The 25,770-nt window shown below is 44.8% G+C and overlaps 1 protein-coding gene across 3 annotated transcripts in view; it reads right to left on the bottom strand.

Annotated features, from left to right (window-relative positions):
- The window catches only part of CCDC85C (coiled-coil domain containing 85C), a 248,777-nt gene that overhangs the window by 78,946 nt on the left and 144,061 nt on the right, over positions 1-25,770 (bottom strand). For all 3 annotated transcript variants that reach the window (XM_060262780.1, XM_060262781.1, XM_060262782.1), the window contains exon 2: positions 8,840-8,916. In XM_060262780.1, the coding sequence (XP_060118763.1) occupies positions 8,840-8,916 (77 nt within the window). The remainder of the gene's footprint in view (positions 1-8,839; positions 8,917-25,770) is intronic.

Genomic DNA, 25,770 nt, shown 5'->3' with positions numbered 1-25,770 from the left:
AAGAGGAGGAGGAGAATTTGTTTTATGCCCTGCTCTAAACTACCTGAAAGAGTCTCAGAGCAGTTTACAATCTTCTTCCCTTCCTCTCCCCACAACAGACATCCTGTGAGGTAGGTGGGACTGAGAATGCTCTGAAAGAGCTGTGACTGACCTCAGGTCACCTAAATTGGCTTTATGTGGAACAGTGGGGAATCGAACGTGGTTCTCCAGATTAAAGTCTGCTGCTCTTAACCACTACACCAAACTGGCAGCTTCATGTGTCTGGGATTTCTTTCAGAATCATAACCCAACCACTGAAGTAAACACATCAACATGATCTCAATTCCAGACTTCTAATTTTTATTATTTTAGCATGGGAATTGGGTTATCTTGGCTAGAATTTGGAGGGAAAGGGGGAACACAGCCATGGTTATTAGGAGCCCTGCTCCAATGAAGCCATATTTGGAGTTTAATGCAATATACGGGTTGATTAACTGGAGCTAATTAGTCTCCACCTGAGTCCTGCCTCTCTGTGATGAGCTTTACTGTTGCTAGGCCAGAGCCCAGTAGAAAAGAAAACACCAAACTCGATTAGCTGGTCTGCTTTCAAATGTTGACAACAGTTCCCTGGAGCAGCTGGGATGCTAACAAGACCACCAGCTGAACTGGGGTTCGATTACCAGTGCGTTTTTTATCCTTCTTGCATACTGACAGTTAATGATTTGTGGAAAGCTGCTTGCTCGTCGGTAATAAGTTGTGTCGACAAGGCCCTGGAGTGCTGAAATCTGACATCCTAAGCATCCAACAATGCCTGAGCATTAAAGAGATTAGCAAATCACCAGCGATTATGGAAGTCTACCTGGCATTTTTCCAGGAGCGAAACATGGAAGCAAAATACCATTTCATCGACAGTAATTTGATCTTCTGGCTGCAAACCCTACTGCAAGCTTTGTTTAAAAAATGTTCCTGGTTACAAAGACGTCTGAAACATAGAGACCCTGTGCTGGTGTGCGTACCTCTCTCAGGAAACAAGTTATTTGACCTGTTCTGTGATGTGTCAAAGCTCCCTTTTGTGTCTCCATCTCTCCTCTCCCAAATTAAGTTAGTGGAAGACTTTTAAATACACCTCATCATTCCACACTCTCGGTAGTCTTTCAACAGAAGAGAAGACAGAGGGCCGGTCTCATGCAAATAAAACATTCCAGATCTTCCTTTCAAACTGCTGTTCATGTTATTAGAGATGCCCCTGGTGTAGGTTTGTCGGCGTTTCGTTTTAGATCTGGATCTCCCCCACCCCCAAAATATATATATATAATTACATTAAACTAGAAAGCCTCTTCCTTTGGCAAATGAACCCATTCAGATTTCTCATTGTTTTTTGTTTCATCTCCTTGTTTAAATAAAGGAAAGTCCAGAGTTTAAAACTGCACAGAATTCAAACTTGGGCTACTTCCATGTGGAAACTCTCCTGCATGTGGATGGTGGGATGCCCCCACTGTCCTGCTCAAAAACTCAACTTGTGGGCTTCCTGAATCAGATTGAAAGAAAATGTGAGTACGCTTGCTACCCCTACATATATGAGGACCACCCCATTTAAAAAGTCTACCAAGAAAACATCATGAAGAAGAAGAAGGTATTGGATTCATACCCTGCCCTATACTCTGAATCTCAGAGTCTCAGAGCGGTCACAATCTCCTTTACCTTCTCCCCCACAACAGACACCCTGTGAGGTAGGTAGGGCAGAGAGCTCTCCCAGAAACTGCCCTTTCAAGGAAAGCTCTGTGATAGCTATGGCTGCCCCAAGGCCATTCCAGCAGCTGCAAGTGGAGGAGAGGGGAACCAAACCCGGTTCTCCCAGATAAGAGTCTGCACACTTAAGAAGATGAAGAAGATATTGGATTTATATCTCGCCCTCCACTCCGAAGAGTCTCAGAGGGGCTCACAATCTCCTTTACCTTCCTCCCCCACAACAGTCACCCTGTGAGGTGGGTGGGGCTGGAGAGGGCTCTCACAGCAGCTGCCCTTTCAAGGACAACCTCTGCCAGAGCTATGGCTGACCCAAGGCCATGCTAGCAGGTGCAAGTGGAGGAGTGAGGAATCAAACCCGGTGCTCCCAGATAAGAGTCTGCACACTTAAGAAGATGAAGAAGATATTGGATTTATATCCCGCCCTCCACTCCGAAAAGTCTCAGAGCGGCTCACAATCTCCTTTACCTTCCTCCCCACTTAACCACTATACCAAACTGGTTCTCAATGTGGCATCACCCCATGGGTCAGTAACAACTCGGTGCTTTCACAAGGGACTACCTTTACCTTTATGAAAAGAAACTGAAATGAGAGCGAAAACAAACCGTTGCAGTGGGGTTCTGACAAACTCCATGCAGTAGCCTTGCAAGACTATCTCTATTGCCCAAGAATCTGTGTGAGAGTTGATCGAGGCATCTCAAAAAAGGTGAGTCATTACCCCACCAGAATACTTGACCAGTCATGCCTTTGGGGACTTGGCATCACGAACTGCTGTGTCAGTTCTGCTTGCTGATTTGCTTGTTGAATCGAGGGTTGAGTGACCCTCTTCAAAATGCTTCCCTGGGGGATCCCCTGACTGATGGTTTGGTTTCTGCTTAAATCTGTGTGCTGCAAACAAAATGAGTGACTGCTGAAGGCTCTCCTATTGGTGCATCTGAGCATTCTTGAGTGCATTAAAAATATTTACAAGCATCCTTAAAGCACAGCACTAGACCAGCATATGAATTTCAAAAGAAATTGGTCATAAATGCAATCCTCTTTCCCTATTCTAGACATACCCTAACTGATGCTAAAATAGAGCAGGCACCAGTGATCTTAAAAAGTTTCAAGGTTCCTTTCTATGCCCCATTACCTGGGAGACTGCAAAGTCAGCCAAAAGATGGCTGCCATGACCAATTATTGCTCAGAAGTCTATTCCCTTTGAAAAAACAGCAGCAAGACAGGCTTCCTCCTTGGATCAAGGGCTTTTATCTGACCTGTGTTTCCACTGCCTTTACATCACTCCCTCTACCCTCTTGACCCTGTCCGCCCAGTTCACAGATACATCCTGGGAACCTTCCTGGAAGGCATTCTGGGAAATCTCTAGGAATTGCCTGGAGATTTCCTAGCACCAAATTCCTTAGGTGTTTCTCCTAATATATAAAATCTAGCAGGGCAATTGAAATGGTTCCCTGCCACTTCCAGAGAGGAGGGGAAAAAACTCTTTTAAAACTCAGAGTGAGACAAGAAGATTTCTTCACAGACTGCAAGAAGAGTATCCACCAGGGAAACCTGCAAGGTCTCATTTGCAAAGGCTCGTAAGGCATATAACTTTTTGACAAAGCTCAGGATTAGCCATGGGCTTAGCCCATTCTGTCTTAAATTGCCTTTCAAAAATTCAGCAAAGAGAAATACTCTCTGATCTGGAACATCTAGGAAAGAATTCCTTAGTCCTGGGCCTGATTTGATCCAGGAGATGTGTGGTCATCATCTAAGCATTGGTGATCCTCAGGCTTAAAGAAGTGAACAGATTGTTCAGGTATGTTAATCTCCTCTTCTTCCGCATCAGATAAGAATCCCTCTCTTCTCTGTCTTCCCTGTTGCGGCCTGAAAAGGCGTCACCCTCCTAGTGGGTCTCCCTACTTCTTTTTCTGTCAAAGGATTGTTTCTGGACTGCCTTGGTTGGCCACTGAGCGCCCTTGTTGTAGTTGCTAACCTCATGCTTGGTAGTAGAAGGGAGAGAGTTTGAAGGAGCAGCTGCTGTGAGAGCTCTCTTAGCCCCACCTATCTCACAGGGTGTCTGTTGTAGGGGAGGAAGATAAAGGAGATTGTGAGCCGTTCTGAGACTTTGAGATTCGGAGTGGAGGGCAGAACATAAATCCAATATCATCAGCATCAGTTAAATATCTCCTCCCTCATGATTTGCCTCATCATATTCATAAACTCAAGGGAGATGGTCAAGGTCCTGGGGCCAGGTACATTATCCATCTAGAGAGAGATGGTAGGCTGTGTTGCTAAGATTTGCTCCTAAGGAAGTAAATCTGTGTCCATTTTTTTTTGGAAAGCAGTTGGCATCATCTTCTCTGGGTTCAGAACGGGTGTTAAGTGGCTGCATAGTATCTCCACGCAGTGGCATACTGGGTCTAAAAATATTGGTTGCCAGGAGACCTTGGGGGCCCACCCACAACTATAAGGCTATCATTTAATTTTTATAAGAAATAAATAATTTTTTTAAAAAAATACGTAAGTGGGAAAGGTGCAATTAAAGCTTTTGCAAAATAAATATATATTTTTAGTAATTACAGTGTACATCTATTGTACATATTACTGGCAGTATACAGTAGATACTAAATCTAAGTACAGATTGCATTTCCTGCAGGGGAGCTGATCTCTGCCAGCTGGAGATCAGTTGTAAAAGTGGGAGATCCCCAGGCCCCACCTGGAGGCTGGCAACCCTAAATACAACATAAAGTTTTGTTGCATTACAGTAATAATACTGGAAGTTCTATTATATTTTCAAGCTACTAAAAAGTCATTAACATTTTAAACATATTGTCTAATGCTTAAGGGGGCCCACTTCATCAAGGGCCCACTTGCCATCGGGCAAGCTGACACCCTGGCCAGTCCGCCACTGCCTCCACCCACTGAGATAGGTTTTTCAAAATGGCCACCACTCAGAATTGCCAGGCTCAAGCAAGCTGTTGATTCTAAGGCAGGCTACAGAAGGCAGCGTTTTTGTTTTTGTTTTACATGCTTCTGAGCCACTATAGTGGCCAGTTCATCAGAGGTAACTCATGCAAGTCGATTCCCAAGCATGCCAGCTCCTAAAGTATCCTGCTCAGCAGCAATAGCTGTGAGTGAAGTGCCTGTCTGCCCTTTGGATAAGAAACCATTTGTGGGCTCCTTAGAGACCATTTTTGAGATCCTGGCTGTGTATTTGTAGCCAGCCAAAATGGCCACCACAGTTCACTGAGTCCCAAATAGGCTTCCCAATCCCCAGGTCCCAGAGGGGGATCCCCTGGTTTTACAGGCTTCCCCCCTCCCCCAGCCAGCTGGCCGGCGGGGGAAGCCCCGCCCCCAGAGCCATCATGCACCTCCATGAACGATTCCCATAGGGAATGATGGGGAATTGATCCGTGGGTATCGGGGGCTCTGGGGGGGGGCTGTTTTTCGAGATAGAGGCACCAAATTTTTAGTATAGCATCTAGTGCCTCTCTTCAAAATACCTCCCAAGTTTCAAAAAGATTGGACCAGGGGGTCCAATTCTATGAGCCCCAAAAGAAGGTGCCCCTACCCTTCATTATTTCCTATGGAAGGAAGGCATTTAAAAATTTGTGCAGTCCCTTTAAATGTGATGGCCAGAACTCCCTTTGGAGTTCAATTATGCTTGTCACACCCTTGCTCTCGGCTCCGCCCCCAATGTCTCCTGGCTCCGCCCCCAAAGACTCCTGGCTCCACCCCCAAAGTCCCCAGATATTTTTTAAATTGGACTTGGCAACCCTAGTCCCAAATTCTGAACTAGGTCTACGTCTACTAAGAAGGAGAGGTCAAAGGAGATTAAGATAGGGTTGCCAAGTCCAACCCGAGAAATATCTGGGGACTTTGGGGGTGGAGCCAGGAGACTTTGGGGGTGGAGCCAGGAGACACTGGGGTGGAGCTAGGGGGAGGGGGAAACGGCGCCGGGGAGCGTGGCGAGCGCTGCTGCCTCTTCTCCGCACGCCTATCTGCTTCCTTCTTTCCAATGGAGGGAAGGCATTTCCAAGGCGTTGAGGTCCGTGCAGATGTGAGCGCCAGGACTCCCTTGGGAGTTTAATGGTGCTTGCCAAACCCTTGCTCCTGGCTCCCCCCACCCCAAATCCCCTGATATTTCTTGAGTGGGACTTGGCAACCCCGCATGGAGACAGCAGCCTGCAGCCACCTCCTCCTCTTCCTCTGCCCGAGGCTCTGTTTACGCGCCAGGCGCCCAGCCCCAGTCCACCCCCCACGTGGCCCGGGCAGACCTATCGCTAGCTGGCGGCCGCCTCCAGCCAGGCCCGGTGTCCCCCTTCTCCCCGGAAAGCCCAGCTGGTCTTACCTGCTCCGGACCGGGCACACGCGGGGCTCGCCCCGGGCAGTGCGCAAAGGGTGCACTTGGCACGGCAGTGCACAAGGGAACTTGGCACGGGCCGGCGGGGAAGGCGCGAAAAGGAGGAGGAAGAGGCGGCCGTGGGCGGGCCGAGCGGGGACCCAATTGCCTGCCTTTGTCACCTGGCTGGGCCGCATTCCGCGCTGGAGCCTGAGCGGTCGGGAGCGGAGCTGGAGCCTCCGTAGCGGGTGAGCCGAGCAGGGGCGCGCAGGGTGAGGGCGCATTGCTGGCTGCATGCCCAGGGGGCGCTGCTCGGATGCAAGCGCTTGGGCGTGCAGTGCAGCGGCGCGGCGGCCTCGCCCCCTCAACCCCCGCTGGTGATGCTGTTCACCCCCAGCATCCTCCCCGACGCCGCCAGCAGCAGCAGGAGGACGCTGCTTCTCCCCCCGCTTCCGTTTTTGGGGGGAGCGGGGGAAGAGGCTCAGAAACCTGGGGTCCCCCGGTAGAGCGGGGGGGTTGGGACCCCTAGATTAAGAAGATATTAGGGGTAGAGAAAAAAAAGATTAGTAGAAGGTAAGTAGTAGTAGGAAAGAAAGGGAGAGGAATATAATGGCTCAATAGAAGGCAATCGCCTACTAAAGAACTGCTCTCCCTGTTGAGGCAGGAACAGAACTGAAGAGGCAAGTGATTCCCATGGTAGACAGGAAGAGGAAAAATCTAGTTCCTGTCTCCCTGATGGGATGGTGGGAATCCCTTAGCAAGATGTTCTCCACTTTAGAGAGAGAATGTGGATTATTCTTACAGCATGACTGGAAGAAAACGGATCTTAAACTGACCACACAACAGATGTGAGCCCCTTTTTTCAAGTCTATGAAATCCTGTACAAAGGTACACTGCCATACACTGAAGCTCAAATGACTGAGACTTTAAAGGGGGAGACCACCCTTGGGGGTGTGGCCATGGCTCAGTGACAGTGCACCTGCTTTACAAACAAAGGGTTAATCCCTGATACTTCCAATTTTAAAAGTACCAGATAGTGGGTGATGTGAAAGCCTTGGAATCCTGGAAAGCAGCTGCCAGTCAGAGTAGACAATACAGATGATGACAGACTTACTAAAGACAACATCATATATGGGGAAAGAAAAAAGGCCATTAAATTCATTCTCCTCTTGTCAAAAGAACACTCATCCCCAAAGCTGTTTTTATCTGAGCTAGGGGAAATTTACAGCTGCTCGTGTTTTACCAGCAGTGGTGAAAGCAGAATGGGGATGGTGATTCTTGGCAGGAAAATAGTGTATGAGGAAAGTCCAGTTTACTCTGTAATTTTAAAAAGTCTGGGAAAATAAGTAACAAAATGTCCTGTTCATGACTGGGAGATCAAGAGCAATTGCTGAATGGAGTTGTGGTTGTGATCAAGAGCAATTGCTGAATGGGGTTGAGGTTCTATGACAAAACCATCTGTCTGACATGCAGAATGTCCAAGGCAAGCAGTGATGTTTGCAACCCTTTAGAGCTGCTGTCAGTCAGAGTAGACAATACAGATCTTGATAGACCTATGCTCTTACCTTCAGTGGCTCAACTGTAGAGATATAGTACCAGTTCCAGAACTTGTATATATTTTGGTATTATATCCAGGTGGGAGCCATGCTGGTCTGAAGCAACAGAACAAAGTAGGAGTCCAATAGCAGCCTTAAGACCAACAACGTTTTATTCAGAATGTAAGCTTTCATATGCATGCATACTTCTTCAGACAATAAATGAGGTACAGTGAGCAAAGCTACAAATAGCTGGTAGGCAGTGGTTAAGAACGCAAAGTGGTGCAAAGTTAATGTCACTATTCTAACAGCACCACTTTGCGTTCTTAACCACTGCCCACCAGCTATATGTAGCTTTGCTCACTGTACCTCATTCCGTGTCTGAAGAAGTATGCATGCATACAAAAGCTTACATTCTGAATAAAACTTTGTTGGTCTTAAAGTTGCTACTGGACTCCTACTTTGTTCTATATTTTGGTACTGTGAATTTTCATACTTGCATTCCTTTAAGTCATACCCAGAGTTGGCTACAAGCTTTTCTGTAAACAGGGACAAAGTATTTTCTTCACACTGAAGCATGTCTATACAATATGTACTTCACACCGAGAGACTACCAGAATTACAGGTCGTCAGATTCAAATTCAGTAGTCCAGAAGTAACTGTTGGTGTATACACCTATAAATGCACACATCTGCTTTGAAAAGCTACCGTTTCCAGAATTCAAATCTCAGTGTATGCTAAGGAAGGCAAGAAAATTTGCATATTGTTATTGTTATTTCCCACCTTTCTGCCCTCACAAAGGTCACTAGGATGACCAACAATTTTTTAAAAATGATAAAATCACATTTTAAAATAATTAAAATTAACCCCCTTTGTCATCCAAGTCATTGTAGCTGAAAGGTATGTTTCAGGTGGCATGAAGTAGATTTGGTCAATAACAACAGCTTCCCCCCTTAGAGAGAAGGACGGTATATGTTTGATAGCTAGCAGAGTTGAAAACTCCAGGTTGGAAAATCCCTGGATATTTTGGAGTGCAGCGGGGAGAGTGGGGGGGATGGAGTCTGGGAAGGAGAGAGACCTCACCAGAGTATAATGCCATAGAGTTCAACCACCAAAGCAGCCATTTTCTCCAGGGAAACTGACCTCTGAGGTCTGGAGATTAGTTGTAATTCTAGCGGATCTACAGGTTCCATCTGGATGTTGGCAACCATAACGGGTAGAATTTCCAGCCATGACAGATGGCAAAGTCACTCACCTGAGAAAGAAGTTTATTATCGTCCTCCAGAAGTTTGACTTTAGTTTCAAGTTGTCTGATGTAGTTGGAAGATGAATCTTAAAGGAGAAAAAGAGATACAGAGAGATTAACCTTCCGAAGAGATAATGCTTTCAAGATGCGCAAAGATAGCTTCACAGATACACTAATATACCCTCTCAGTGGAAGGGAAAGGTCAAGAGAGGAGCTCAAGAACAAGGCCTGTGGGAGCTAAGAGGCATTTCACAGTTTGAATCCATTAAAACAACAAAGATCCTAAAAGGAGAACATCCAGAACCTGAAAAAGCTTCTCTCAACTCCTTAAGGGTCCCCTCTGCCAGTGATCGTGGCTTTTCAAGGCATAGGGCAGAGATAATGAGGTCCAGCCTCATCTGAAAACAGCATCTGAGGAGCCATTTTAGCATACCAAAAGAAGAGCAAGAAGAGGACAATGAACAACCTTGTGAGGCACCTTCCTTCTAAAGAGGCATGTAAGGTGCTATACAAAAGCACCTGGGCATTTTTTTGGAAGGGTGTGTGTCTGAATTTCACCCATAGAACATGAATGAGCCAAGACTGTTACATTAATAACACTGACAATTATGCCTAGAATTTATATAATGTGTTAGAGTGGAGTTCCTTTATGTGGTGCCTGTGGATGCCATGGCACCCACAGGAGCACCTGCAAGAGCTTCTCGTGTATTTCATGAAGGCAGAACCGGTGACTGGCTGTCTTTGTCGAAATACAGAGCTTTTTCATTTGGATCCTCCTCTCTGCTCATTGGAGAGGATCCATAATACTGTAAACAGGACCCACAGATCAGCTGTGAGTAGGCTTGCCAATCCCCAGGTCCCAGCAGGGGTTCTTCCGCTTTCCCAGACTCCTTCCTGCCCCCGGTCAGCTGGCCGGCAGGGGGAAGCTCCGCCCCCAGAGGACCATGTGCCTTTGCACCTCCAGAGGCTTCAGTCTCTGATTGAAAGGCTTCCTCTTGGGATGGTGTGTCTGTGTTGCTGTGAAGAAGCTGGCAGCAATTCGTTAGTAGAGAGGCCAATCCCCTGCTTCAGAGTCACCAGAAACAGGGGCGGGCGGGGGGGGAACGTCTGCTGAGCACTTCATTATTCCCTATGTGGAGATCGATTCTCTTAGGGTATAATGGGGAATTGATCTGGAGGTTTCGGGGGCTCTGGGGGAGCTGTTTTTTGAAGTAGAGGCACCAAATTTTCAATATAGTATCTAGTTTCTCTCCCCAAAGTACTCCCCAAGTTTCAAAACGATTGGACCAGGGGGTCCAATTCTATGAGCCCCAAAAGAAGGTGCCCTATCCTTCATTATTTCCTATGGAAGGAAGACATTTAAAAAGGTGTGCTGTCCCTTTAAACATGATGGCCAGAACTCCCTTGGAGTTCAATTATGCTTGTCACACCCTTGTTCCTGGCTCCACCCCAATGTCTCCTGGCTCCACCCCCAAAGTCCCTAGATATTTCTTGAATTGGACTTGGCAACCCTAGCTGTGAGGCAGAGCTCCAGAGCAGACCAGCCATTTTTCCTCATGGTATTTTACTCCTTTTCCCCATTTGTTCTTCTATGTGTATGTTATCCCCCTTGGAGTTCTGTGTATGTTTGTTTATATTCCCCCTTCTCCCCTCTTTTGCAGGCATGTATGCTTGGCTCTGGCTCCAGTGGCAGCCATTTTGTAGTAGTGACTGCCACCCCCACTCAAAATTCCACTTATTGGTTTTGTCAAGGCCATACATTACTGAAGTAATGTCCTGGTTTTCACCCAGATGAGATATCAATGAATTGCGTCATGTCTACCCCTTGCCCTGCCCCACAGAGCTGGAAAATATTAATCTTTAAAATTTAAACCACAGTTTTGTGACAACTTGAAAGTGAATATATTTTTATACTAGCATAAATTGCTGTGTATTAAGCACCACTTCATCAGATGAACATGACCCCTCATGAGGCAGACAGAAACAGCAGGGTAAAAGCTCCCAGCTCTTAGAATATGGAGTTATTTTAGACTAAGTTCCCATTTCCTACTTTCCTTTTGGACAGGTTCAGCCACACAGCACTTCTCCAAAACACCAGTCCCACTCCTGGTACCACATACATGGTCCCCAGTCATACTATGTATCCAATTCTGTGGTGTAAATGTGACATTCAGCATTCAGGAAATCACCTACTACCGAATTCAGATTCCATTGTAAAATAGTACATCTGAGTACACCTAACACTGCCCTTAAAAATTCTGGGAGATTCAGGGAGTGGAGTTTGAGAAGGACATGATGCCATTTCCAGATGATGTTCTAGATTGCCTATATGGTGTTTACCATAGAGTGCAAGGGAAATTCCTAGAACGGTCCTACGTGGAGGCCATCTTTTCCTCTGAATCTTTAATTCCTTCAGGGTGGGAAATTGGGACTGGGGGCTGGTAATTCCCTCTCCCTAGCACATAAATGGGAAGCCTAGTCTGACAGGGTATTTCTCAGATTTGGTGTTCAGTTTAGGATGGCTCATCCACACACAGAAGTCAATGGAGTGAACATCTTCAGATGATGTACCTGAATGTGTGAACTGGCCTTTGTATCACTCCAGTCAGAGTATCACATTAATTTGTGTTCTCCATATATGGCTAGCTAGATATTGTGCTTGCACTGGAATCCAGTGTAATCTCTAGAGTCCCTGCCATGTAGGAGGAGGGACATTGAACATTATTTTTTAGTAGTAGCATATCAAACAATTCAAAATACAACAGAGATTCTCCATGTCTTATTGAGCAGTTTTGCAGCCCAGTTGGCATATTGTGAATAATCTCTTAAAGCATTTGGACTACTGTTGGGAAAATTGGAAAAATACATGAAAAATGGAACACTGTATATAGAATGGCAGAGAGCACACAGAGAAAATATAACAACGATACTAAGAATGATTTTATGGAAGTACCTCTAATACAAGTAACCCCACATGATAAATTAACACTTTCTTTTGAAAAAGAGCTTTGCATGAGACGAGTAAAACCCCATATATATTTTATTGGGGGGAGGAGAGAAAAAGTAGCCTGGATTCTGGAAAAACAGTTATGTTGTCAAAATCTGTATCGCAGCAGGGCAGGCTTGCTCAGCTATTAACCCAACACAACACAATAAAGACAGTTTATCAGCTAATTCCTCTGGACTGTCAGGGGCTTGCCAAATGCCCTGTTTTGTTTTGTTGCTCCAGAAAGGCAGCAAAACCAGATTTATTGAGCCGCTGCTATGCCATCTTGTGCACCTGATGGGCTGGCTGTGTTCATCGCGGAAATCTGGAGTATGGAGGTCTGAAACAGGGGGTTCCCAAATTTGATGCATAAATACATAAGTCACTGAATAAATAATGTGACATATGTTTCTTATGATTGTGTATATTGTTATGCCATTCAGCAAAAGAAAGTTGGCAGGAGGAAGACTGACTATAAAGTTTTCCTTTCTGCAGAAACAAGATGTTTTAAGCCTGCATTACACAGCAATGGCTAGTAGCTACTGATAGCCATGTCCTCTATTAAGTTGTCTTAAACCCCTTTTAGAGCTGTGTATGTTTGTGGCTATCACCACATCCTCTGGTAGCAATTTCTACATTTTAATCACTTGTTGCATAAAAAATAATGAATTCTACAAGCCTGATCTGGCACCCCATGTGTGGATCAGTCTTCTTCCACAAGGCACTAGAAGGAAGGAAGGAAGGACAGGACAGGACAGGACAGGACAGGACAGGACAGGACAGGACAGGACAGGACAGGAAAGGAAAGGAAAGGAAAGGAAAGGAAAGGAAAGGAAAGGAAAGGAAAGGAAAGGAAAGGAAAGGAAAGGAAAGGAAAGGAAAGGAAAGGAGGTGGAAAGAAAGCAACTTTAACTTTAAATTTATTCTCCAAGCCAGTGGCTGGCTTGGCTTGAAGAAGTGATTTAAAGAAAGAAATGCCTTCTCCAAGCCAGCTGACAGGGCAGTGGTGGCTTTGAGAGGCATACAATATGTGTGAAAGAGCCACATGTGGCTCCTGAGCCACAATTTGGCCACCCCGTACTAGATATTTTTTGTTACACTGATGTGGCACCAACACTCTTCTGGTCTGCAAAATATCTTCTGCATTCAATTCTAACCATTATTTGCTTTGACACAACAGATGATGAGATTAACCCTCTGACCGCTTACAAGGCAAGGATAAGAAGTGTATGCCAAACAAGAGAGAGGGCTAGGGAAGGGAGGCACTGGGACAAGGAGAATGAATCAGTGTTCTACGTTGCTTCAATACATGCACATTTATTCAAATGATCATCAGTTTATTTTAGCTGAAAGTACATCAGCATGGAGATTCACAGGGGAACAGAGAGAGCTGTGATATATTAAAATAAAGTAGCTTATTGTGCTAATGCAGAAGATTATCATTTCCCTTATCCCAAACTCCTGGTTATCCAGATCTCTTTTATGTAGTTTCATGCATGAAGTCCCAAATCAGTGTAATCCGACTTGAACGGTACTTTGGTTATAAGTGTTCAGCAAGCATCTTTGTATACCATGCAGGCTAGTCAACAGAATAGCTTACATGGCTTTGGAAAGATATTCAGAGTTGATTTAAGCAAAAGCCACGCGGTGAAAGCCAACCAATTAGAGAAGCAGGCTTCCCTCAGCCCCGCCCCCCCCCCCCCACACAAAGGTCACAAATGATAAAAGTAAATCAGTGTGAGCAGGTAAGGTAGTAGATCAGGGTTCCACAATGAAGAAGAACAGCCTCCTGAAATGTAGCGTGGGTAACTCCCAACAGATAACCTGCTATGGCTGGCCAGCTGTTTTTGGTCAACTCCATCCTGGCTCCCAACTCAACCAGTGCTGCCACTGGTTTTGCAGAAGAAAAAGAAGAAGAAGACGATGATGATGACGACGTCGACAATTATAGTATTGGATTTACATCCTGCCCTTCACTCTGAATCTCAGAGTCTCAGAGCAACTCACAATCTCCTTTATCTTCCTCCCCCATAACAGACACCCTATGAGGTAGGTGAGGCTGGGAGAACTCCACTAGAAGCTGCCCTTTCAAGGGCAACTCTTGCAAGAGCTATGGCTGACCCCAGGCCATTCCAGCAGCTGCAAGTGGACGAATGGAGAATCAAACCTAGTTCTCCCAGATAAGAGTCCTTGCTCTTAACCACTACACCAAACTGGCATCATGGCACCCCTGCTTACTTCCCCTGGTGCCTGCTAAGCTTCACAGAAAGTGGGTGGGGTTGCCAAATTCCAGGTGGGGCCTGAAGTCTGTATAAAATTACAACTCATCTCCAAACTTCAGGACCCCTGAAGGAAATGGCAACATCGGAGGTTGAACTCTATGGAATTACATCTCTGCTGAGCTCCCTCCCTGCCTCAAACCTTCAGAAATTTGCTAAACTGATGTTGGCAACCCAAGTTAGGTCCAATACACGCAAACTTTGTAACTGGCAGCCACCATTCAAATGAAAGTAGGACCTTCGGCCACTGAAGGAATCAGGACGACTTACGTATTCTTAGCCAGAAGGTGGCCTATTCCCTTCTTCAGGCATGATCAAATGTTACTGTGAGCTTCTCATGTAAAGAAGAAAGGGTGCTTCATTCTAATCTTAGAGGGCAGGAAACTGGGACGTTCCATGAGGGGAGATAAGTGCTTAGAAGTAGAAGGCCATCCACCGGTTTTCCAGCCTTGCTGTCTTCCTGGTGGCTGGACCAGGCTTCAACACTAACCTTGACAGGCCAATGGTCTGAATAAGGCAGCTTCATATGTTCACTGAGTTTGTATTGCAAACCGAAAAAGGAGGTACTGTACTTGGCTCCACCTCTCGCAGCAGCCATTTGGGGTTTGGTTCCATTGCCTGTGGCAGTCATTTTTGGGGTGATGTTCACCTTTCACTGCCCCCTCTTAAAATCCCAAAGGCGCCTGCAAGCTCAAAAACAATTGGGGGCCCCCGTAGTTAATAGTTTGGGCCAGTTGTTCTATTGGCTGGCTTGCAAAGCTTGTTTAAAAGGCAAGCAATGTTTTGGATTGCAAACGATTACATCTGCGCAGTGCAATCCTAAGGAAAGTTACCCATCTATCTGCCTATATATACGCACACGAGCGCGCGCATACACACAGGGCTTTTTTGTAGCAGGAACTCCTTTGCATATTAGGCCACACCCCCTAATGTAGCCAATTTTCCAAGAGCTTACAGGGCTCTTAGTACAGGGCCTACCGTAAACTCCAGGAAGATTGGCTACATCAGGGGTGTGTGGCTTAATATGCAACGGAGTTCCTGCTACAAAAAAAGCGCTCTCTCTCTCTCTCTCTCTCTCTCTCTCTCTCTCTCTCTCTCTATATATATATATATATATATATATATATATATATATATATATATATATAAAAAATGGCAAACCATCTCATAAAAAAGTCTGCCATGAAAACGTGCTGATGCAATGTCACCCCAGAGTCTCAAACGACTGGTGCTTGCACAGGCAACTTACACACACGCACACACATATACATACACACAAACACAAAGAAAGAAAGAAAATGGAATCCCACCCACATCACTTCACCTGGCTTCTGAGAGAGACACTGAATGATCACTAAAAGTATTCTTTCCAGCAGGATTTTCAAATACATCAAAACATTCCTGGTTGCCAGTAAAGTGAATAGTTCCTCGGTATCTCTAGCAGCCTTAGTAAAGAAAAGTATAAAAGCCGTGCTCTATCAAATGATCGCCTTGAGACCTTAATCTCCATTAAAAGCAAATAATCATTTGGGTCTTTACATTCTGGCTTCGGTATGGCAACGCTAAGCAATCAGCATAAAATTCAATTAAATGTGGGGGTGGAGGGGTGCAGGAGGGCCGAAGAGCAAAAATGAATGGACTGTGTTGCAATCAGCTCTTGATATTCAGCTGGGGAAGGGACTAGACCTACTGCCCTTTCCATTCTTCTCATCAAGATTAACACCTGATACCTTGTGAATGTTGCAAGCATGCTCTGAACAGCTACCATCATGGTTTTCTATTTTAAAATCCAAGATGTGGAAGCCGTATAAAATTATGTATTATAGTTTGCAATAAGGAAATTGTATTTCTGCTACCAGCACTGTGCTGGTTGGGAATATATCCCTGTGTCAAAAGTGTGTCAAAACCATCTAAGCATGACTGGTATTAAATCAACACTTTTTTGCTATCTCAGCTACAGCCATATTCTCTTCACCTGCCCCATCTCACTCCTTATTTCCACTGCCTATAAGAGGCGAGGGAGGGAAGGTTGTATATCAGGGCTTTTTTTGTAGAAGAAGCCTGGCAGGAACTCATTTGTATATTAGGCCACACCCCCTGATATCACCATTGTTTCACACAGGGCTTCTTTTGTAGAAAAAGCCCAGCAGGGACTCATTTGCATATTAGGCCATACCCCTAACACCAAGCCAGCCAAAACTGTGTTCCTGCTCCAAAAAGCCTTACATAGTATAGTCTGAATGTGTCCAGTCTCAGAAGAGAAGCAGGGTCAATACATGGATAGGGGGGCCACCAAGGAAGCCTCTGTCAAGGAAGGCAATAGCAAACCACCTCTGCTTCTCACTTGCCTTGGAAGCCCCTAGCTGGCATCACTACAAGTAGATTGTGACTTGACATATGTAAGAGGAAAAGGAATACAGGGAAGAAGCACTGTTCCCGCACTGAAATGGTCGATTGGCTGACTGCCAGTAGCGCCGACCCTCAAGGTAGGCCAGAAAGCACCCCAGAAGCAGAAGGGGAGGCAGATCAAGCTGGACCAGAAGGGGAGACAGGCAGTACTGTGAGGCAATCTCAGAGGAGCAACAAGGGTGTATCACCTGCCAGATATGGACTTTGTAATGTTCTGCAAACTGCAGAAGAATCCTCAGACAATGAGGAAATCCCAAGAGAGCTGATTGTAAAGTATGCCACTCTCAGAACCCTACTGAGTATAGCAGCACAGAAAGGAATGCATGTGCATAACCTTGAGACTGAAAAGGCAAACCTCAAGGAAAACTTACCTGATAAAGGACTGAATAAAGTGCTAACTGCTTTTCTGCAGAAGCAAGGGTTCCAGCAAGGGAAAATAGAACCCAGCCTGTTCTTCAAACTGAAGAATGATAAATGCCAGTATGTACTGATGTCAACTGATGGGCTGTTGTTATGCTGTCAGTGTGAATCTGATGTGCAAGAGATAGTTGACAAGCTGAGTGCAGAAGTGGAAGTAAAATGTTTTGGGACTTTGAACCACTATCTTGGAATACAGATAGAAAGAACAGAGAATGGAGGTTTTCTTATGAGTCAAAGAACCAAAATCCTGAATCTTGCTAACGCACTGAGCCTGGAAGATATCAAGAGAGCAAGCTTCCCACTTGACCCATCTTACCTCAAGCTGGAAGATGGAGTGCCTCTCAAGGACAATCGTCTGTACAGAGAAACTATTGGGAAACTTCTATATCTAGCTCAAATCACCCGACCTGACATAAGTGCAGCTGTTGGAATCATGAGCAGAAAGACAAGCTCACCTAATCACCATGATTGGAAAGCAGTTAAGAGACTTGTTAAGTATCTTATTGTGACAGCTGATCTGAAACTGAAGATTACAGCTGATGACGACCCAAGATTGGTTGGATACATGGACGCAGATTGGGCCGAAGACACTACTGAATGCAAATCAGTAAGTGGGCATCTGTTTTTCTACGGAAGCAACCTGATCAACTAGACAAGTTGCAAGCAGAGTATAGTAGCTATGTCCACAATGGAAGCTGAGTTTGATTCTGCAGCAGGTGCCTGCAATGAGCTTGAATGGATCATACACCTGCTGAGAGACTTTGGAATAGAAGAGCCTATTCCAGTGATCCTGTTTGAAGATAACACACCTTGCCCAAGTTTGATCAAGAGTGAAAGTGTCAAAGGCAAGACCAAGCACATTTCTGTGCGATACCACAAGGTGAAGGTGTTGCAGCAACAAGGAATGATTGAAGTAAAGTTTTGTCCTTCGGAAGAAATGATTGCTGACATCCTGATCAAGCCGCTCACCAAGAAGAAGTTTGAGCACCTGAGAAAGAAGCTGAAACTTCATGACTTCAGTTCGTGAACTTGAGAAGGGGATTGTTGGGTTTTTGATGCAATTTCACTTCCTGTTGTCATGAGTTAATTAAATGTTTGTATATGCATGCTGATGTTTAGCCAGTGAGTAGGTAGAGCCAATGAAAATGTGTGCACGTACTTCCCGCTAAGGCTAGGTGTCAATATGCATAGTGACCATTTAGGGAGAGCGCTAATAGGCTAATCCATATATTTGGGTGGTGGTCTGAGGGAAACCATTTGGTCAGTTTTATAGCCCTTTGAGTTAAGCCCTTAGATCTCCATGCAGTTGAAGTTAGGACTCCAGAGAGTCGAGATGTAGTCTAGAAGCTAGACAGGATATTGAATCCTTCTTTGTTTTCTAGAAATCCCAGTCATACCTTTTTCCTCATTAGAAAAGTAAACTACTTTTATTCTTAAGCTAAACCGTGTACCTGGCTGCTTTTTGTGGTTATCTCCACGTTACTCTGCTAAAAGTATATGTAAACCCCAACACATACCCAGTTTATTGGAACAATTTACAAACTGTTGTATTGCTCTTATACATTTCACTTTCTATCTAGCTCTGTATCTCGAATCAAGAAATAAAGCTTACTTATTAAGTATCTGACTCTTTTCCAGTCCTTCCTTTTTGAACAAGATTGCTTCATACTGGGACCTGTGTATACAACAGAGAGGATGTCCCTGATTTTTACTGTGAAACATATGGTGAGTTCTGCACATATAAAGGATGTTCTACATGTCTGTCTAGGGCAAGTGATGCTCTGTATTCTTGGTGCTTGGGGAGGGGGGCAACAGTGGGAGGGCTTCTAGTGTCCTTACCCCACTGATGGACCTCCTGATGGCACCTGGGATTTTTTGGCCACTGTGTGGCAGAGCGTTGGACTGGATGGGCCACTGGCATGATCCAACATGGCTGTTCTTATAGTCTTACATGTCACAGGCCTGACATAAGGACTATTTTGGGCAACATATCCTCCATTTTACTTTCACAATAAGCATCCCTGTGAGATAGCTTAAACTGGGCCAAAGGCACCCAGTAAGAAACCATGGCAGAGTGGGGATTTGAACCCAGTTCTCCCCAATCCTGTTCTGACATTCTAACAAGTACACCACATTGGCTTTCTACTGGGTCCACTACAGTTCTCTGCCAGCTCATTCACCTGCATGTAGGAACCAGGCCTCACTTAGAGGTCCAGCTGCATGAAATCTAGGGTTGCGGGGAAGGGGCAGGGGATTGCCTGGTTTGGAGGCCCTCCCCCCGCTTCAGGGTCATCAGAAAGCAGAGGGAGGGGAGGGAACTCCATTATTGCTGGGCACTCCATTATCCCCTATGGAGACTTATTCCCATAGGAAATAATGGAGAATTGATCTGCCGGACTGTTTTTTGAGTTAGAGGCACCAAATTTTCAGTATAGCATCCAGTGCCTCTCCCCAAAATACCCCCCAAGTTTCAAAAAGATTGGACCAGGGGGTCCAATTCTATTAGCCCCAAAAGAAGGTGCCCCTATCCTCCATTATTTCCAGTGGAGGGAAGGCGTTGGAGTGCAAGATTCAAGTCCAGTAGCACCAGACCAACAAGATTTCAAAGGTATGTTTTAAGAGTCAAACCTCAGATATGCAAAGAAGGAGTTTTGACTCTCAAAAAGGTGTGTGGTCCCTTTAAATGTGAGGGCCAGAACTCTCTTTGGAGTTCATTTATGCTTGTCACAACCTTGCACCCTCAACGTCTCCTGGCTCCACCCACAAAGTCCCCAGATATTTCTTGAATTGGGCTTGGCAACCCTAATGGAATCCATATATAGAGGTCTTAAGACTGGCCAATCAGGGCTTATAGTGCGACAAACCTAACAAAAACAATGTTTAGTGTCTCCCTGATCTCCAGAGTCCTAACGAAGGCTCTTGCTGTATCAGCTATGCAATGGTTTATTGGTTTCACCTCTGGGATAGGATTCAGCTTCTGTATTATGAGGCTCGATTTATGAAGCCATGTGGAGTCTTAAACTTGCTAGAAGTAATACTTACATGCTGAAAAGCAAAAAAAGTAAAATTGAACAGCTACTTCAATTCCCAACAGCTGGGCTGTAAAATCTGGATTCTTTCTTTCTTTGCCTATCCCTTGAAAGAAAAAACCTAATTGGATAAGTTCATATCATTTGTGCTTCTGGGACTGGAATTAAACTCATTAAAGGAGCAGTATTATTACCCTCATAAATATGTGCAGATCTCACAACAAAAAATTATTCCATCGGGTAGGAAGAGCAATTCAAACTCAATGTAAGTATATTTTCACCAAGCTGAAAAACCGATTTGTAATTATTATTGCAGGTAGCCCAAGGAGACAGAAATGGCACTCAACCTGTTTTAAAGACAATTCAACTAATAAGAATCTGTTTCTTAAAATCGTCAACAACAAAATATCCCCGTTTCTTCTCATCAAAAAAAAGGGTGGGGGAAGGGAAGAAATGTCAACTGTTGGAGTGCAAGATTCAAGTCCAGTAGCACCAGACCAACAAGATTTCAAAGGTATGTTTTAAGAGTCAAACCTCAGATATGCAAAGAAGGAGTTTTGACTCTCAAAAGTTTATATTTTGGGTCTTTAAGTTGCTACTGGACTTGAGTGTCACAAGCTGGGGTGCGGTCAGGAGCAAAGTCCAAGTGTTGAGCCAGGGGGTTCTCACTGAAGCCAAGTCAGGTAGTCAAGTTGGGGGGCAGAGAGCAAGGTCATCTGGAGTCAAGAGTCAGGAATCTGAGGAATCCAATCAGGAGCGCAAGAGCTGGGGTGGATGCGAGGTCATCACGGATGTGACTTGTTGCTTCCACAAGGAGCCCAGCCCCAAGCATGGGGCTAAATGGCCCTTTGGTGATGTTCCAATTAGAGCACGGTGAACCTTCTGTCAGAACTCAGCAACCTTCTGAGAGCCAGTTTGGTGTAGTGGTTAAGTGTGCGGACTCTTATCAGGGAGAACTGGGTTTGATTCCCCACTCCTCCACTTGCACCTGCTGGAATGGCCTTGGGTCAGTCATAGCTCTGGCAGAGGTTGTCCTTGAAAGGGCAGCTGCTGTGAGAGTCCTCTCAGCCCCACCCACCTCACAGGATGTCTGTTGTGGAGGAGGAAGATAAAGGAGATTGTAAGTCGCTCTGGGACTTTAAGATTCGGAGTGGAGGGTAGGATATAAATCCAATATCTTCTTCTTCTTCTTCCCTGCAGGTGTGTGTCCCTCCGATGGGTCGCTAAGTCTCATCGGAGTCACTCCCTCAGCTGAGCTACCCGTGGGAGTGAGTCTGGTGGACTTTCCGCTTGCAGCTGTGCCTCTTCCGCTGCTGCAGGGTCAGGTGTGGGGAATGCTGACTCAGGCAGCGGCAGTAAGCTGTTAGCTCCTGGAGCATCAAAAGGGCCGGCTGCAGGCTCTGCTGACAACTCAGGCGGGGACCCAGCATGGTTGTTGCCATCGCCCATGTCATTGAGCTTTGTTCTCCTACTGCAGAGCAACATGGATGGCCATATGAAACTGTAATGGTTCGTTTCAGACTATAGATCCCAGTAGGCAGCCGTGTTGGTCTGAAACAATAGAACAAAGCAGAAGACAAGTGCACCTTTAAGACCAACTAAGTTTTATTCAGAACGTAAGCTTTTATATGCTCTTAAGCAGACTTCATCAGACAAATGGGAATGGAAGCAGTACTTGTATTAAGAATTGCTGCTTCCATTCCCATTTGCCTGATGAAGTCTGCTTAAGAGCATACAAAAGCTTACATTCTGAATAAAGTATGATCAGGGAGAAAGTTCCAAAGTGTTACTCTGCTATAATGAACTCTGGGTAACTTTACGCCATTCATGCTCTCTCTAAACCCAACCTCCATCACAGGCTCTCTCTAAACCCAACCTCCATCACAAGCCGCCCTGAGCCATTCGTGGGAAGGGCGGGATAGAAATCCCAAATAAATAAAAAAAATAAAGGCAGTTGTAAGGTTAAAATGGAAGGGAGGGAGGAACTGTGTACAACCCTTAGAGAATGGGTTCAAAACTGTAGTTCAAAAACCCAACAACTGAACTGAATGTAGTTTTGAGATTTCCCCTTGAGAGATTTGACATGCTACGGTATGACTGCAAATAAACTGAGCTATAAACTGAGGCTTGCAGATAGCTCTGCAGTTCCTTGCCAACTGTTTCTGCGCAGATTTTCACTCCAGCGGCAACTTGAATTCCCAATCCACACTAACTTCATAAAAATAATAATAATTTAAAAAAAACATTCAGAGCATTACTCATGAACCAACGAATTTCACTAGCCTCCATCATTTAAATTTTTATCACATAGGAGGAAACTGAAGAATGATGCAATTAATAGGAGGATGAGATATTATGTTTATTTGCTATTTATTTTGACGTGAGGAATGAACTATCCTCCCCCCCCCCCCAGTATTATGTATTGTAATATTATGTATGATAAAGCACAGAACTTCAAAAATATTTACGGTTTTCCCTAGAACACACCTCAAATCCTAGAAATTTAGTTATTCTACCTTTCTCAATGAGACTCAAAGCAGACTGCAAAGTGTAAACCGAAAACAGTAAATACAAAGAGATACCTAATAAACACAGTGTAGGCTCATAGAATCAATATGAGGAGATATCTGATGTAATCAGCAATGCACTAGGACTAGGATTATGGAAATCTGAATGAATACAGCACAACATGCGTACTCTGCATGTATATATGTGTGTCTACATGCCCCCAGAAAATATTGTGAGAAGTGTCCCTGACATGTTCTAATCAGATACAAGCAAGTTTCCATCTGGCAATGCGCATAAGTTACCCCAGCAGGACAAAGAGCAACTCCCTGGGGCTCTTTCAGGTCAGTAAAACAGGGTGTGGGAAGAGGCTTTAACATCCTGTCCGGTTTGAAAAACTGCTGTGAACTGTACAATCAGGCACGTCTGGTTAGCCTCCCAGGCAAGGTGCCTGTTTCACCTGAAATTCTGAAGCATGTATGGTATCTTTCTTACAATCAGAACCCAGAGGTAGTCTATCACTGGAGGCTCACCAAACCAGAATCTCACTATCTGAGATCTGAAATGTTGTGAGAATTGGAGGTTTCGATCTGGGAAAGAAACAGGAATGAAAACAAAAGATGGCAGAGGGTGACAGAAGAAGCCACGTTTTGACAGGTATCAATTTCGTGCCAATCGAGATAGGAAATATCTTTATCTTCCTCTGTAACCCCTACCGTTTATGAAAGTGTGTCCACCTCCAATGAAAAGAAGACGATGACTGCAGATATATACCCCGCCCTTCTCTCTGAATCAGAGACTCAGAGCGACTTACAATCTCCTATATCTTTCCCCCCACAACAGACACCCTGTGAGGTGGGTAGGGCTGAGAGGGCTCTCACAGCAGCTGCCCTTTCAAGGACAACTCCTGCGATAGCTATGGCTAACCCAAGGCCATTCCAGCAGCTGTAAGTGGAGGAGTGGGGAATCAAACCCAGTTCTCCCAGATAAAGAGTCCGCACACTTAACCACTACACCAAACTTGTTCTGCATTTCTTAGCCATGAAAGAAATTATCAGCCATGTCAGCCCAACTCTGCAGCCTGTTCAGAGTCTGTTGTAATGAAGGGACAACCAACTGGAGGAATACAAGCCACAATTTGCTCACGGTACAGTAGTTGGGAGCAAAGCTTGGCATGGCTTTTACAGTGATGTTCCAGTAGATTTAGTGAACTCTAAGCATGTATTTTGGCTCGGAAACAAATTCTCCTCATTCAGGGCCAACCCAGACATGATAGGGCCCTTAATATCATGATGTCAGGCTATTCACTTATGAAATAGCATATGGCTTATGTGGCAGTTTATAGGAGCTGGGGGCAGCTATGGGAGACTCTCAGACAATTGCTTTCTTGACAAAGAATGGCCAGTCCCCCGCTCTGGCCTTTCTTATGGTCAACCCAGCCACCCACAAACCAGTGAAAAAGGGAATACATTTTTATTAAAGTGCTGGTTGCATATAAACGATGTGCTCCCTAAAGGTATCTTATTTGGAAACCTGCTAGACAAATGCTGTAATTATGGATGGGTATGCAGTTCATGTCAGTTCATGGTTAATGGCCCTGCAAACCTCACTAAAAGGGTTTTAATTTTAATCATGGTGTAAACCATGTCATGTGAGCCGCCCTGAGCCCGCTTCGGCGGGGGAGGGCGGGATATAAGAATAAAATTATTATTATTATTATTATTATTATTATTATTATTATTATTATTATTATTATTATTTAAACAGGGTTTGCAGAAAGCCTGAAAAACAGCTGAGTAACAGGGAGCCACCTGCTCCCTGCTACTCAGCTGTTTCAGGCTATCTTGTGTCCCTTTAGACGTTAAAAAGACTGCAGAAGACAGCCCAAAAAACACCTCCAGGTCTTCCCATAAGTGAGATCCTGTTATTGCCTAATGGCTCCTCCCATGTTCTCCCACCATGTTCTAACTGAACCCATCAAAAGAAACTATAAGCACTATCTAGTTTGTCTTTCAGTTTAATAAAGTTACTTTGAAGCCCTGTTCACATATTAAAGTGAACATATGTATATTCTGATGGAGCCCTGTGGCACAGAGTGGTAAGCTGCAGTACCGCAGTCCAAGCTCTGTTCATTAACTGAGTTCAATCCCGGTGAAAGCTGGGTTCAGGTAGCCGGCTCAAGGTTGACTCAGCCTTCCATCCTTCCGAAGTCAGTAAAATGAGTACCCAGCTTGCTGGGGGTAAAGTGTAGATGACTGGGGAAGGCAATGGCAGGCAAACCAACCTTTTAAAAGCCTACCATGAAAACATTGTGAAAGCAACATCACCCCAGTCAGAAACGACTGGTGCTTGCACAGGGGTCTACTTTTACTACCTTTACGTATATTCTGCCTGTACTGTGTACATCTGTTTGTAAGAAACAGCCAATGTATGTTTCATTTACAAATGAAAATGGAGACCAGTACCTGGATAAATATGCAGTTCCGATCACACGTTCAGCTGTACCTGTGCTGAATGCAATATGAGAATAACTGAACACACATACAAATTAAATTCAAGCATACACTAGACACAGATTGTATGTATGTTCACGTATGTGAATGGGGCTTGAGACACAACACTTTTTTGCCCAGTAGAATAACTAATAGTTCACAGGTGCCTCCCAAATACGGTTTCCTCCTGTTGAGTCCATTCAGCAAGCAGAGTCATCTTTGCTTTTTTTTAATGGGAAGCCGGTTGCTACCAAAATGCAAATAAACTCCTCAGACTAAATTCTGCCACAAATTCTACAATAAATGCAGGCTGAAGCCTGCTGACCTATTTCTCCCCATATCAGCCTGTCTGGTGGCCTAATTTTTTTTTCATGCCCTGTGAATGATGCTGACACTTTTATTTCCACTGCTTTGTGCAATGACCTTTCCATCAAACTGTGTGTCAGGAGAGGACCTCCAGAAAGAACTAAGTAAAATATTTTGATCCCAGTGGCTGTCAGTGGGTTTGTTATCTTACCTCTGCTCCCTGGCGCAATATTTCAGATTCGCTGGGCTTGTTCCTTGACAGCCCTCATGAGAACAACACTTAAGGGTGAAATACAGGCCCTGCATTGTCTCATAAAATATGTTGATTTATTAGCAAGATCAGCTCTTTCACACCGAGACCAAAGAATAGGTGACACGCTTCTTTTTATTAGCATTTATCTACAAATACCAGCTTGCAAGGTTCTTTTTTTAAATGAATGCCACAGTTTGTTCTTTTAAAAAAAGACAACAGCATTCAAATATCACTTTATTCATTTTTATTATAACCATTTCC

The sequence above is a fragment of the Heteronotia binoei genome, chromosome 21 (assembly GCF_032191835.1).
Source record: "Heteronotia binoei isolate CCM8104 ecotype False Entrance Well chromosome 21, APGP_CSIRO_Hbin_v1, whole genome shotgun sequence".
NCBI lineage: Eukaryota > Metazoa > Chordata > Lepidosauria > Squamata > Gekkonidae > Heteronotia > Heteronotia binoei.
This window is presented reverse-complemented; position numbering and strand designations above follow the sequence as displayed.